General features: G+C 32.9%; 1 protein-coding gene across 1 annotated transcript; it reads left to right on the plus strand.

The window, feature by feature from the left end:
* Nucleotides 1-10896: 10896 nt before the first annotated feature.
* LOC107861012 (casparian strip membrane protein 1) lies at nucleotides 10897-12508 on the plus strand. Its single transcript, XM_016706423.2, has 3 exons — nucleotides 10897-11197; nucleotides 11360-11483; nucleotides 12177-12508. Exons 1-3 carry the CDS (start codon nucleotides 10971-10973, stop codon nucleotides 12393-12395), a joined length of 570 nt encoding a protein of 189 aa, XP_016561909.2. The 5' UTR covers nucleotides 10897-10970; the 3' UTR covers nucleotides 12396-12508.
* The last annotated feature ends 3224 nt before the right edge of the window (nucleotides 12509-15732 follow it).

Consider the following 15732-nt stretch of genomic DNA (forward strand, 5'->3'; position numbering starts at 1 on the left):
AGTCATAAAAATATTTTTTTGACCTCGCCGTCAACATTGCTAATTGATATGATAAAAAAAAAAGGTATATAAGCAAAACATTTCTTAGAAATCCAATTCCACAAATGGGAAGGTTGAGGCATTGAATTTTCTTCACCATTTATATTCTTCCTCCTTTTCTTTCATGGCCAATTTCTTTGAATTCTCTCCAAATTTAAACCCAACGATGACGTGATTTCTGATAATTCATAGCTTGAATTTGAGAAATTTTAATGCAAATTTAAGGTTGATTTGGTGATTTTTTACAGAAAAATTCAAGGTTGGAGATGCAATTGAAGCTACTTAGAATGGATGTATTAACAATCAACTAGGTTTCATGAATTCAAAATATACTTGTATTCATGTATCAACATACTATTAAATAATATGTATGCATGTATCAATGCATCTTGTATAAATGCATCCTATATTAGTGCACCATGTATTCGTAAACATACTTGTTTTTATTTATCAATGCACCCTCTACATGTATTGAAACATCAAAATTAAGTGAATGCATACAACCTATAACAAACTGGCAACAATACAATAACGACTATGTATGAATACAAGTGATACAAACTAGCAATAATTGACACATTAGAGTGAATGAGTACACGTGAAATTAAGGTGGATGAATACAAGTGATACAAATTAGAGTGAATGAATAAGTGTGATACAACATTATGCACAAACAAATACAGTAGATATAGGTTGCTAGCGTATCAATCATATTTAAAAAGATAGTGTCACGTATTTTAATCCTCTCAATAAGAAATGTATTCATTGATATAACTTAAATGTGTGTATAAATACATCAAAATAGTCATCTTACACCTCAAACACTTGTTATGAATGGCAAACAACTAAAGCATAGCTACAGATTGTTAATAGCATCCAAACTATAGTTATTTCTAAAAATTTTGTTTTTGTAAACTAGATGATCAAATAATTCAAGCCCGTAAGTATCCCAATAAAGAATATCTTGAGATTATGAGCTTATGGTGCTGCAAGTGAATTTGTAGATATTAAAATTGCTTGAGATTAGCCATATGTCATGTTCAGATGGTGACTTTGATATAGCCTATTTGGCCGAAGTGTTTTTCTTTCTAAAAACTGTTTGAAGGATGAGGTGTTTGGCTATGTTTTTTTTTTTAGAGAAAATAGGTTGTCGAGGGTAGAAAATTATTTCTCCCATAATTTCATTTAAAAAAAACATAATATTATAAAGATAATGATTGTTGTTATTATAGATAAAAAGTTGTTACATAGCGGTAAAACATTAATATAAAAATTGGCTGCGAGAAACACTCAAGTTTTATAGTGAAATATTATAATATAAAAATTACGGAGTTTTTATAGTGAAATATTATTAAATATAAAAATTTTGTTATAGAGTGATTTGACATTTGGCTGTCTAAATGAATTGATCATAATCTGAAAATTAAGCTGATATAACATGTTTGAAGCTGAAGTAACATAATTATGCAAAAAATATTTTATATGTATATAAATTCATTATACATTCAAAGATATATTTCATACTACCATGTGATGTGTTATGAATATGATAGCCGTAAATTGAACATATTACATGCTAGTATATATGTGGTATGTGTTATGAATATGATAGTCGTAATTGAACTTTATGACCTTTGCATCTTTCCATACCTAACTTTTGGCACCTAAATAAGTATATTCCCATAATTGGAAATAAATATATGAAGATTGTTGATGCAACCTTAGGAAAACAAAGTGAGGTTTAGTTGGTGTTTCAATATATATTCGAACCAATTCGATCCATTTTTCTTTTTGCGTCTTATTATAAATTGGCGGTCGTGCTTTTTTTCAAAAAAAACTATTCGGTGTTTAAATTTGATGCAATTAATTCCAATTTATATTGGGTATAATTAATTTAGGGGAAATGCACTATTCCATGAATTAATAGTTACGACTTAGCTCCATATAACTCGGTCTTTTTTCCCTCCTCTCCTTATTTTGTTTTCAGTTTTCTTAGGATAGTTAAGAATGAAGCATATGAACTTTTTAAACATGAAATTCGATCATTGTATGCAATAAAATAGCTAGGATGAATACATTGGCAGCTTCTTACATTTGTAAGTGAATTTTGTTATGAACCCAACTAGTGAACCAATATTAGACAACGAAGTAAATGGGCTAGCCGTTCAAACTGAAGAAATTGGGTCTGAGAAACAGCCACGTAGGAGCAATAGGCAGAAACATGTCAATAGGCTTTTGAAGGATTATATATGGCAACCGGGATGAGGCACGTGTATATTATGCAGTAACTAGGATAGACGTAGGGCATCATCATATTATGTTGCAGCATATTCTCGTGTCCTCGCCTCTCTCTCTCTCTATAACCTTTCTCATCTTTACCCTCTTCTTCAAGCAGTAGTAACTATATCAATTAGTATCGTTCATCGTTGCTTTCGTTTCAATAAAATTCACTTGTGCTACTTGTTACTGAAAGTTCAGTTTACTACATTGGTTCTTTCATTGTTGTATTCCAATGGTGGATACTCGACTTAAGTAACTTGAAGAGGCACGAACGGGCATGTCTCGAGAGATGTCAGAACTTTGATTGGCAGTCGACAGTCAGCAAAAATTGATGCAAGAAGTTCTTAATCAAGTGTCGTTAATTGGTTCTCATAAAAGCTCCATCGGTAGAATTTTCTCGCTCGAAATCAGTCGAAGCTGTTTTGTCTTCCCGCATCGACGACGGTAACCCAGTTATGCTCCGACACAAACTAGCATCTGTGGAGCTGAGTAGGTTTTCTGGTGAACACCCGGATGCCTGGATATTTCAAGTTGAACGGTATTTTACTTTTTACTCTATCCTCCCAGAGCAACAATTATCTCTGGCTTCCTTTTATTTGGATGGGACCGCTCTTGAATGGTATCGTTGGCTCTTCCGAAACAAGTAGTTGGTTGATTGGCCTCATTTTGCTTCTAAGCTACTCATTCGATTTTGAAAAAGTGAATTGGAGGATCTAGAAGGTCGGCTAGCAAAACTTCGTCAAACTTCTACCGTCGCCGACTATCAGGCTAGGTTTGAAGCTATCGCTAATGATACTGAGGATATACCAGACACCTTGATGGTCAATTTATTTGTATCTGGGCTTTGTTTGGATATCAAAACTAATATGTTGGTTCATAAACCCAGTACTCTCGATGAGGCTATTTTTTTGGCCCGTACCCATGAGCAGCGTCTTAATCTAGAAAAAGGGCCAATGCAACCAGCTTTTGCTAGGACCCAACCTCTATTACCCAACCCTCAGTCTCGATCTCTAGAACTCTCTAGAAATACGAGTGTTCCTTCTACTAAGTTTCCTATCAAATGTTTGTCTCCGATTGAGATGCAACAACGTCGGGAAAAAGGATTGTGTTATTATTGTGATGAGAAATATGTAGCTAATCATCGGTGCCCAAATCTGCCCCAAATCCTTCTACTCGAAGATGATTTATACCTCCTAAGTCCGACATTAGATGATAACACCATGGAGGAATTGTTAACTGAGGAGCTCCAAAGGCTTGGAATTGCAAGCTCAATCCACAATTTCATACCATGCCTTGGCTGGAAGCCATTCTCCTACTATTTTACGTTTCAAAGGGCACATGCAGGGGTCTCCGATCACTGTTTTGGTTGATGTGGGAAGTACACATAATTTTATTCAAACTCGAGCTGCTAAGTTCCTAAACCTCACGGTTACACCCAATATTAATTTTGCAGTAGTTGTAGGTAATGGCCAACGTCTCTGATGTGAAGGGGTGATTCGAGATGTATGATTCTCAGTCCAAGGGACTGACCTCGCTATGAACTTGCATGTATTGGACTTTCATGAGGCAGATGTGGTGCTTGGAGGGGCTTGGCTGGCCACTCTAGGACCTGTTCTTACTGACATTCCAAACATCATATGGAATTATATTTGGACAACAAGCAGGTGCAATGGGTAGGTGACTCACCTGACGATCTTCAACAGGCTCGGTTGAAAACACTACACCGCTATTCGGCCATCGATGCAATTGCTTCATGTTTTTGCCTTTTCCTGGTGCACGAGGGCACTACGAATGAGAAAGATAAAGATATACCCCCTGAATTATGGGCATTATTGAATTCATATTCTGGAGTTTTCAACAAACCACAAGGGTTGCCTCCTGTTCGGTCTACGGATCATGTCATTCACATCACTCTCAATGCTGGGCCTGTTAATGTTAAGCCCTATCGTTATCCACATTTTCAGAAATAAATTATGGAGCAATTAGTTTTAGATAAGTTAAGGGATGGAATTATCCAGCCTAGTACAAGTCCCTCTTCATCACCCGTGTTATTAGATCGCAAGAAAGATGGCTCTTGCCATTTTTGTGTCAATTATCGAGCTCTCAATGCCATCACTGTGCGAGATAGGTTTCTGATTCCTTCTATTGATGAGCTATTTGATGAACTGTATGGGGCTCAATTTTTCTCCAAGTTGGACTTACTGTCTGGCTATCATCAAATCAGAGTTCGTCCTGTTGATGTCCCGAAGACTGCGTTCAGGACCCATGACGGCCATTACGAGTTCTTGGTCATTCCATTCGGTTTAACTAATGCCCCCTCCACTTTTCGAGCGACCATGAATGACGTATTTCACCCATATCTTCGCAAGTTTGTGTTGGTCTTCTTCAATGATATTTTTATTTATAGTATGTCTTGGTTGATACACTTGGAACATCTAGAATTGGTTTTTAAATTGCTCCAACAACATCAATTGGTGGCTAAACGCAGTAAATGCCAATTTGGGAAGAGAACTATTAATTTTTTGGGCCATGTGATCTCCTTCAATAGACTGGTAGTGGATCCTTCAAAAATTTCCATTATTAAATAGTGGGCTGCACCAAAGACAGTGAAGGAGGTACGCAGTTTTTTGGGTCTCGCCAGGTACTACAGATGATTCATTCATCACTTTGCGATTATTGCTAGTCCTTTGTTTGATTTACTACGAACGGACGTCTTTCTGTGGACTGCTCAAACCCAACAAGCTTTTGAAGAATTGAAAGTTCAACTCAGTTCCACCCCTATCTTAGCCTTGCCCAACTTTGATGATGACTTTTATGTGGAAACTGATGCTTTCGGTGTTGGTATTGGCGCTATTCTTTCACAGAAAGGACATTCGATTGCTTACTATAGTCAGAAGTTAAGCCCTTAAATAAAAAAAGCTTTTACTTACCATCGTGAGATGTATGCAACTACTCAAGCCGTGGCAAAATGGAGGCAGTACTTGTTGGGTCAACGTTTCACCATTTTCACTGATCAGCAGTCCCTCAAAAACCTCACTAATTAGGTAATTCAAACCTCGAAGCAACAAAAGTGGCTTGGAAAGCTGGTGGGATATGATTTCATGATACGTTACCGATCGGGAAAGCAGAACAAGGCTGCTAATGCCTTGTCCATACCACCTGATGCTGGAGTGTTGTTTGCTATTTCAGAACACACTTATGAGTGGCTTGGGAAACTGTTAGAAGCAAATAAATGCCATCCAAAATTGTTGCCCGTTCAACAGGGTTTGGGGAGCAAACCTGCTGCATATGTTGACTATACTTTTCGCAAAGGGCTCCTCTTCTACAAATTACGTCTGGTAATACCATGAGATTTTCCCTTGAAGCAATTGTTACTTTCAGAATTTCGTGATTCGAATATAGGGGGTCATGCTGGAGTTGTTCATACTTTTCATCATTTGGCCTCGAATTTTTATTGGCCAGCAATACGTAATGATGTTAAGGTTTACATTGCTTCGTGCCAGACTTTTCAGTGATCTAAGGATATTAATCGATTGCCAGCAGGTCTGTTACAACCATTACCGGTGCCGGAGATAGTTTTTGAAGAGATAGCAATGGACTTTATTACTTGTTTGCTGAGCTCTAAAGGAAAAGCTACCATCGTGACTGTGGTTGATAGACTGTCCAAGTATGGATATTTTATTCCTCTCCCGACAACTTTAAATGCTCAAACTGTGGCTGCGGCTTTTATTATTCATGTGATTAAGCTTCAGGGCCCACCGCAAACAATCATAACTGATCGTGACCCTAGTTTCTTGCATACTTTTTGGAAAGAGATAAATAGATTACAAGGGACTATTTTGGCCATGAGCACAGCGTATAACCCACAGACAGATGGACAATCTGAGGTGTTGAACAAATGTGTTGAGCAGTACTTGCGATGCTTTGTAGCCGATAGCCCTCATGAATGGGTATCTATGCTGCCATGGGCTGAATTTTGGTATAATATAGCACTTCATACATCAGCTGGGTTGACACCTTTTCAAGTTTTATATGGGAGAGAACCTCCTAACATAGCTCGATACATTCTTGGCAGTGCTTCTGATGATCTCGTTGAGCAACACATGTTGCATCGGGATGAATTTTTGGATCAATTGAAGCTCAATATCTCTAAGGCACAAATCGAATAAAAGAGTACACTGATAAAGGTCGAATTGAGGATCATTTTGAAGAAGCTGACTGGGTCTTTATGAAGTTGCAACCGTATAAACAACAATCCTTACAAAGCAACCAGCAACATAAACTGAGCAGGAAATACTTTGGCTTATACAAGGTGCTCAAGCGAATTAGGCTGGTGGCATACAAAATGTAGCTACCCGAGGAGGCTCACATTCATCCGGTGTTTCATATTTTGTTGCTCAAATGTTGTAGAGGACAACCCGATCAACAAATTACTCCATTGAAGCTCCAAGATTCAACTACTAAGAACCTTGAGGACAAGGTTCTCCTTTCAGGAGGGAGTAATGTTATGAACTCAACCAGTGAACCAATATTAGACAACGAAGTAAATGGGCTAGCCATTCAAACTGAAGAAATTGGGCATGAGAAGCAGCCACGTAGGAGCAATAAGCAGAAACAAGTCAATAGGCTTTTGAAGGATTATATATGGCAATAGGGATGAGGCACATGTATATTATGCAGTAACTAGGATAGACGTAGGGCATCATCGTATTATGTTGCAGCATATTCTCGTGTCCTTGCCTCTCTTTCTCTCTATAACCTTTCTCATCTTTACCCTGTTATTCTAGCAGTAGTAACTATATCAGTTAGTATCGTTCATAGTTACTTTCGTTTCAATAAAATTCACCTGTGCTACTTGTTACTGAAAGTTCAGGTTACTACAAATTTTATTTTAGATATTCGAACTACAATCTATTTTGATTGGATATCTGAATATATAATAGCATGTTTCTATTATACACTTTAGACTCAAGTATTAAATTTTCATGTGTCTCCAAGAGTCTATTAGACTATTACATAAATATATTCACCACTTAATATATGTTACCTCTTTTTATTAGGTGCATTAGTAAGTCATAAAATCTCTATCATTTTTCAATTGAGGCTGATGAGCGAAGGTGCATATTTTATGTAGCAAACTTGCGTAAACATTAAACATTTAAAAACATGTTGGGTTATTAAGAGGTGTGAATGAAAAATAAAAAGGTGTTTTTTTTTTCGGAAAGACACTAAGAGAAAGGATGCAATTTGAATAGTCATCTTTTAGGATTAAATAATTATGACATTTCCAATGGTTGTGACTTTTTTAAAGAATTACACCTTTATAAAGGGGTGTTTTGAATAGTCATCTTTTAGGATTGAATAATTATGACATTTCCAATGGTTGTGACTTTTTTAAAGAATTGCACCTTTATAAAGGGGTGTACGTTTCTGAACCATTACTTCTCTTCATGAAGCAATACCTTGATAACTATAAATACTTGATTTTTTCCTCAGGTAAAGACAATTTTTGTTTAATAGAAAAACAATCTTCTTCTTCTTCTAAAAACTCTCATGTGATCATCAAATCGTTGAGTGTGTTCAAAATTTCTGAAAATTTGAGGTACCACTATTTTCAAAAAGAGAATCATTTTATCCTGAGAGGAAAAATTTCATAATATCAAATACTTGAGGGGAATAAATTCCTTAAGGACACACCGTGCATTCGGTGGACTTGATTCTACAATTTTCTACTTCATCTTCTTTCTTAAAGTTGATCATAAATACTTCATTTTGATAGTTGAGTTGATTATTAATTTGGACATGTGGTTGAAGGTAGTTCTTGAACTTAATATTGATATTTGGTTTGAAAAATATAGATTTTTATACCCGGAACAACAAAATATACCTAAAGGTTTTTAAAAAATTTAACTTATCAAAGAAATAATTTTCATGTGTTCTAAATGAAAAATTGCATTCAGCCAAATACTCCGCTAATAGTAAATTACATTGCTTTGATACGAGCTACGGAGCATCTCATCCCAGATGACCCTATAATGATATATTTAACTCTCATAATATAATAGCTTATCTTATTCCAAGGAATTATAGCTGGAACAAATTGGATTGGTTAGCAAGAAAGAATATATCCAACTAATCAACCTTTATTTTATTTTATTTTGTCAAAAAGGATGATACCTTTACAAGGGTAACTCCATCTACCTAACGTGCACAAATAATAGCGGAGTGAGCAATCTCTTCCGATTCAGTCGTGTTCAAATCTGACATCTTTACATCTAATTCAGGGTCTTTCTTCGTCGTGTGAAACAAAAATTAACATTATGTCATTCGGACAAAATGATGATCCACTCAATGTGTTGTTGGCCAAGAAAGAAAGAAAGAAATGGGATTCTGTGTTGGAGTCCCACATCGGTGGGTTAAAGAGTCCTTGGTCTTCTTATATGGTCTTGGGCAATCCTCCCCTCATGTGCTAGCTTTTGAGGTTGAGTTAGGCCCAAGGTCCATTTCTTTATCATGGTATCAATGGGCCCCGTCTTATATATTGTCCACGCTTCACATGTCTAGCTCTGGGCGTGCGAGGGGTGTTGGACTTTGGTCTCCTTATATGGTCTTAGGCAATCCTCGAGCTAGTCATGAACACACATTAGCTTGCTTTTATTTTCGAAATTTTGATCAAGAAGATTCAAATTCGTCTCAATTTATATGGCATAATTTAATTGGGCGCAAAATTTAAAAAATAAGAGAAGGTTTTGTTATATTTATTAATATATCCTTATTGAAGTCACGTTAGAGCTACTTTTGGTTGATTTTTCTTGTTAAATGGAATAAAATGAGAATTGTATCATTAAATAGTTATCAAATAAAGGTAGATGACATTCTTTTTAAAATTAACTTAAAAAAAGCATGTCGCATTTAATTGAGACGACAGGAGTAGTATAATATTTAGGATGAATGAATTTCTTGTGATATCCTAGCTCCACCCATAAATCATAATCCCATATGCACAAGGATATGATGGTTAAGTCATCAAAAGGTTTTCTAAAAATGGTAGTACAAGAAAAGTGGATTTTATCACACATATGCCCTCTACTTTTTTTTTCCTCTAAATTATCGACATAAAAGTATTCCATTTCTGGGAAAAAAGTAGTAATGGAGTTGGAATCCTGAAGTACATTAATTGACGTAGAGCAAGTACGAGTTGGTGGACATTATTAAGAAGTGACAAGAGTAGGTTGTGGCAGTTAAAACAGTTTGGCTCTTATCTTTTTTTTTTTTTTTTTTTTGGTATTTCAATTAGCGTATTCAATATTTGCTTTGAGCCTCGGTTAATTAAGTTTCTCACTTCTACTGTAAAGCACTTTTTTGCTAAAGGCGAATTCAACGCTACTGATTAGTAATTGTAAATACTTATGACTATGTACTTTTAGTGATATATAAGTTGACTAGCTATGAAATGACATTTATTTTAGCAAAATCTTGACTTTTTAGCTGAAATATTGTACTTTAAGTTCTCATTAATGTTGAGTGGCTCCAATATAACAGCAACAACCCACTTCCAAATTCGATTTAACTAAAACTGAACCAATGAACATTTGATGTTCAATACGACATATGAGCTTCTAAATTGAGAGTACGAAGCACATTTAATCGCAAATGGGACTATGTATCTTAAAAATATAGTTAAACGAATAAAATTAGTACTTTTTCTGTAATAACTTAAGATGATGTGTGGTTACACAATTTAATTAACATAATAATATCACAGCAGAAGACAGTGCTCGATTTAAACCTCATTGTCATCGATATTAAAATAAGAAAAACAAAACACATGTTTAGTCATGAAAAAAGAATTAGCTAGGCACACATTTATTGAAGTTATAATCAAACAAATAAAGTTACACAATTCAACATTGTATATGGTTACTTCCTTGGGTTCGGATATTTTTATTTGATCAGTTTAAGTGTCTTACTTTATAGAAAAATGTATTCCAAAAAGAAAATTATCTTCTTATATTTAATATGTTTTTAACATTCAGGAAATGTCATCTTGATACATTCAATAAGCTTTCAACATTCACATTTTAACACTTCTTTATAAGAATGACAAAACATAGTAAAAATCACATATTTCAATAAATATTTTGTGCAAGTTATATAAAATTTTAGTTTAAAACTATAAAATTCAAAAATTTCTCCTGTGTTCTTAAATTTCATATTAAATCATTATACTAAAAATTGAAATTGAAAGAGTATTTGCTGGGGATAATGTTGTAGCAGTAATTATTGCAACATGTTTTTCTTTTTTCTTTTTTTTGTTTAAGAAGTCATAGAAAATGTATTAAATTAGAGATAAGTACAATTATAAACATGAGCAATAGAATCCCACATAAAATATTAAAATCTAAAGAGGAATGAATTGCCTCGTGATGAATGATGCCACTTGGCTTAACATGTTTGGTGAGCTGTTATATATTTTGGGAAAAGTCAAAAAGGTGTGTGCTCTTTAATGTATTTCTCAACGCATATAAATTGGCATGTCACCCCTGATTCTAAACCAATCACCAAAATCCCAAAATCTTCTTCTTTCGTTTCTTGTTAAAACACTTCCATTTCTTGCAACATTATATTATTAGCAACCGTTTAAGAAAAAAATGAAGGCAGGTGCTCTTGAACTTGGACATGATTCAAAGGCTACAAGTTCAGTTCCAAAAAGTGGGGTGAATAGAGGAATGTCTATACTAGAATTGTTTATAAGGATAATTACCATAATTGCCACATTAGGAAGTGCCATTGCCATGGGAACTACTAATGAAACACTTCCTTTTTTCACTCAATTTGTTCGTTTCAAGGCCAAGTACAACGATCTTCCCACCTTCACGTAAGTACCTAGCTCGTGTATGGTTAAGCTTATAAGTTGATTATAAATAAAGCTTATAAGCACTTTTGAGCTTCTATCTCTCTTATCATATCAACATGTTAATATGTGTATATACACTATTTAAATGCATGAGCTTACTAGTCCACATGTTGATTTTTACAGGTTCTTTGTGGTGGCAAATGCCATAGTAAGTGCATATCTAGTACTTTCTTTGGGGTTGTCCATCTACCACATCATGAGGAGCCGGGCACAAGCAAGCAGGGTAGCCTTAATATTCTTCGACGCGGTATAAACATCTTTTACACTAATAAATTTTAATTTGTGATAATAGGTTCGTTATCATTTTTATCAAGTAACTAATCAAGATCATCATAGGAACTAAGATTTAATTAATTTTTAAATTAATGACCTATTTGTGTAGACGATATCTCATCACCATCATCGCTGTGTACTAAAGGCTTCTTTTTTTATTTGCCTTTACGTTGGAGTAAAAATGAATAGTCATAGGATTAGTACAATCATTTTTTGCGCTATCAATATGTTTAATAAATGTTAATGTTAGTTAAATTCTCTGCCCAGTTAATTACTCCCTTCGTCCTAAATTAGTTATCACGTTTCACTTCTCGAGAATCAGTTTAACTAATTTTTAAAGTTAAATTGAATTAGATCAACTCGACACATTACAATTAAAAATATTTATATATATTCAAAACTATAAGAAAAGCAGTACAGGAGCAACTTTTCTCATATGTCAATTTGATGGGAAAAAGATACTTTTTAAAATACTGATGAAATTGAAGTTCATATATTAACTACTTAACTCTCGAAAAGAGAAACATGTCAACGACAGTAATATCAATTAATTTTATCATATAAAGTCTACTTATGTAATTATCATAATTAAATGATCTAAATTACTATATGCTACGAGTACATAGAACTTAAAGGTGCTTAATTAACCTGGTTGAAATGAATGAAGGCAATGCTGGCGTTATTGACAGCGGGAGCATCGGCATCAGCAGCAATAGTATACTTAGCACACAAGGGAAATACAAAGACAAACTGGTTCCCAATCTGCCAACAGTACGATTCCTTCTGCCATAGAACATCAGGATCAGTAGTTGGTTCCTTTGCAGGAGTCGTACTCTTCATACTCTTGGTCTTGCTCTCTGCTGTCGCCCTTTCTCGTCGTTATTGATTCATCAATTTGTGCTCGTTAATTTCTCAAGATTTGAGTGTGTCTTTCACGTTTAACATGGTTTTTAATTTCTTGTATCATGCTCTTTCAGCTTTCTCTCTTTTCGTTTTTAATTTTCTTATTTATGTGCAATATTTGATCAATGATTCTTCTGTACAAGAAATTATATATTGAATGGTTTGCATTATGAGATATCGTGCGTTCATGTTGTTCATATGTTGTACGCACTCAGTCCTAACTCCTAAGTTATACGTCTGCCATGATGTGTCTCTTTTACAAGTCTTTAAAAAAATTGACTAGGAGAGGGTTGTAACTATTTTATGTATCCTTTATTATTGACATTTGTATAATCACAATATCATCTTTGAGGTTTTTGTAATTCTCAAGAATAATTACTGCTAAATGTAAAACAAAAAATAATAATTTTGTATTTGTTATGATATATATCAATTATAGTGAATGTCTATCAAGATCTATCAAGATCTATTTGATGTCTATCAAGATTTGATGTATTTGTCTTTTAGTGTGAAACTAGAGGCAAATTCCCCTATAAATACAAAGGCTTCCTTCATTATAAATCATCCCTCAAGTAAGAGAAATAACAATAATTCTCTATTCTCTCTACTCTTTTTTTTGTTCTTTATTGTTTTATAACAGTATTAAATTTTTAAAATAATAAGTAATTTGAGACACCATATTTAAAAATTAAAACACTACCGATAATTTGAAAAGGAGAGTAGTGCTGGACTAGATCTTAGCACATTACTAACAAAGCAAGTCAAACTGTCAACGATCTATTTTCCTCTCACAAAATTAAAATAATAAAATATCTCCTAGATCTAAGGAGAATCCCTACTTGGTTTTGGACTACTATCACGTACGTTTCATTGATTAGTTAGAGCCAGCTAATATTCGAATGCTTTAATTCTTTGCTTTGGAAAGATAATCAATCAATTAATATATAATACTTTCTTCGTTTAAAAAAAAATGTCTTACTTTAACTTAATATAAAATTTAAAAAAAATAAAAAAAAATTTAAATCTTGTAATCTTAAATTAAAGTAGTGTCAAATATATCAAAATGCTCTTTAATCTTATGGTCATAAATATATTATGTGAAAAGTTGAAATTAAAATATTATCGAAAAAAGAAAATAGGTCATTTTTTTTTAAACGGAGGAAGCGATAAAGGAGGCTTTAGAATAAGTGATGTGCCGTGCTTCTAAAATAAAAAATGTTATTTATCTTTTTTCTCAATTTTTTGATATTTTTCTTAGTTTTTCATATTTATGAAATTTATTAAAAAATGTAAAAATTAATTCTTAATTACATTCTATTAATTATCGATCAATTTTTCAATTTAGATAACCAAGAGTCATTATCATTAATTTAGTAATTTAGTCATCATTAACCATTTATAATATAATAAAATAAAATAATACTATATTTTCATTAATATCTTCTTTTAGCTATTCCCACTGTTTTCATTCTTTTGTTTAATTTCATTATTTTCTTCTTTTAGCTACTCCCATCATTTTCTTCTTTTGTTTAATAATTCAACAATTTAATTTTTTACGTTTAGCTACACATCATTATACCTTGATTATATTATTAATAAAAATGAGATCTTTACAAATTTATTTTGTTGTTATTTTTTTATTTTCTTAATTTGCTTTAAACTGTCATAACTCACATCTATTATTTCATAATTTCTATTTATTCTGTAACTCCAATATTTTTTAGATTCATAACCTACAAAAAAATTAATATGAAATTCATAACACCTTAAAGTATTCTTTGTGTATACTTCATATAAATTCATTACATGTAGGGAGACTTGATAGTGTTGCAAAGCAATGTTTTCTGTGGTAGTCTTGAAAATGCATGGTTTCTAATATCTATGCTATGTAAGAAAACTTGATAATATTTACAGTTAGTTAATCTTCTTGAATTTTCTCATCATAGATGTTGCAAGTATATATATGCCCGATATCATATCTTCTACCTAATTGCATATGTTTTCTTCTGTTAAGTTATTGATTCAATTCTTTTGCACGCAGTAATAAATTAATGTAAATATATAAGTAAAGTGTATGAAATAATAATAAAAAATCACCTCATCAACAGAAATCTTGATGAAAAAGATCCGATGAATTTGTTTTTCTTTTGTTGAATCATTTTCATAGATTAATTAATTTGATAAGTTAATATTTTTCTCATGTTTTAGAATATAGTTAACCAATATGTTAATTAATAGATTACGACAAATTGGATCGAATTTTTTTTCTGCATTACCTCGGCGTGACATTCTCGTGTTATAGGGTGGATCTCAAAAGGTATGAAAGATCTCCCACTAAGTCGAACATACAACTTTTACAAAGTCTTCAGTTAAATTTATAAAATATTTAGTAGAATAAACGATGAGTATGTCTCAAGGATAGGGAAGAACTGAAAGAGCATAGCATAATTTAGTAATGTTTATTGAATTATTAAATATTCAATGAAATCTATTTTTTCAAACAAGGTTTGGAGAAATGTAATTTACATATACATAGAGATCTTTATATATAATAAAGTTATTTGTTTAAATCTAAAGTTTTTATATGATGAAAAGAAAATAAGAAAATTTAAATCAAGGCTATTTGAATTTGAAGACCAAACTCTCCTTGTATATATTTAAAACACGTGAGTGAAAAATCAGTGTTTAATATTGCCCTTTTTGATTGAAAGCTCACATACTTTGAGTAGCTACAATTATGTAAAATTGATGTTTTGAACATATAAATGATATGAAGGGTGTTGATGCACATAAAAAATATTTATTTCAGTGATTTATTCGATTTATAAAATTAATTTTTGTATATATATATAGAGAGAGAGAAATCTATTTTTTATTGAATTAAATTACAAAAAAAAAGTCCTCTTGTTGTTTTAGAAAAAAAATCACCGCGAGAAGCGCGGATAATTTTTTTTAGTATTTTATATTAAGCACTTATAAAACTTGAAACATAAATTTTACACATATTTTAATTAGCTAGGAACTAGCCTTGTTGATAGTCCTTGGGGGTGGAAAAAGAATTGAGTCATTGGATCTATGTAGGTTAATAAAAAATTAAAGAGAGAATTAATAATTACCCCCTGAACTTGTCGATTTTTATTCATGGTATCCCTGAACTTTTTACCGTCTTAAATACCCTCCCAAACTTGCTTTTTTACAACTTCAACTGACCCTTCTTTGACCAAAGGCCACAATGTTGAATACACGCGCTTTCATCATGGCAATTTAATTACGCGTCTTTCAACGTGGATTAATAATGTACACATGAGACCATCCGTTGA

This window comes from Capsicum annuum, chromosome 2 (genome assembly GCF_002878395.1).
Source record: "Capsicum annuum cultivar UCD-10X-F1 chromosome 2, UCD10Xv1.1, whole genome shotgun sequence".
Lineage (NCBI taxonomy): Eukaryota > Viridiplantae > Streptophyta > Magnoliopsida > Solanales > Solanaceae > Capsicum > Capsicum annuum.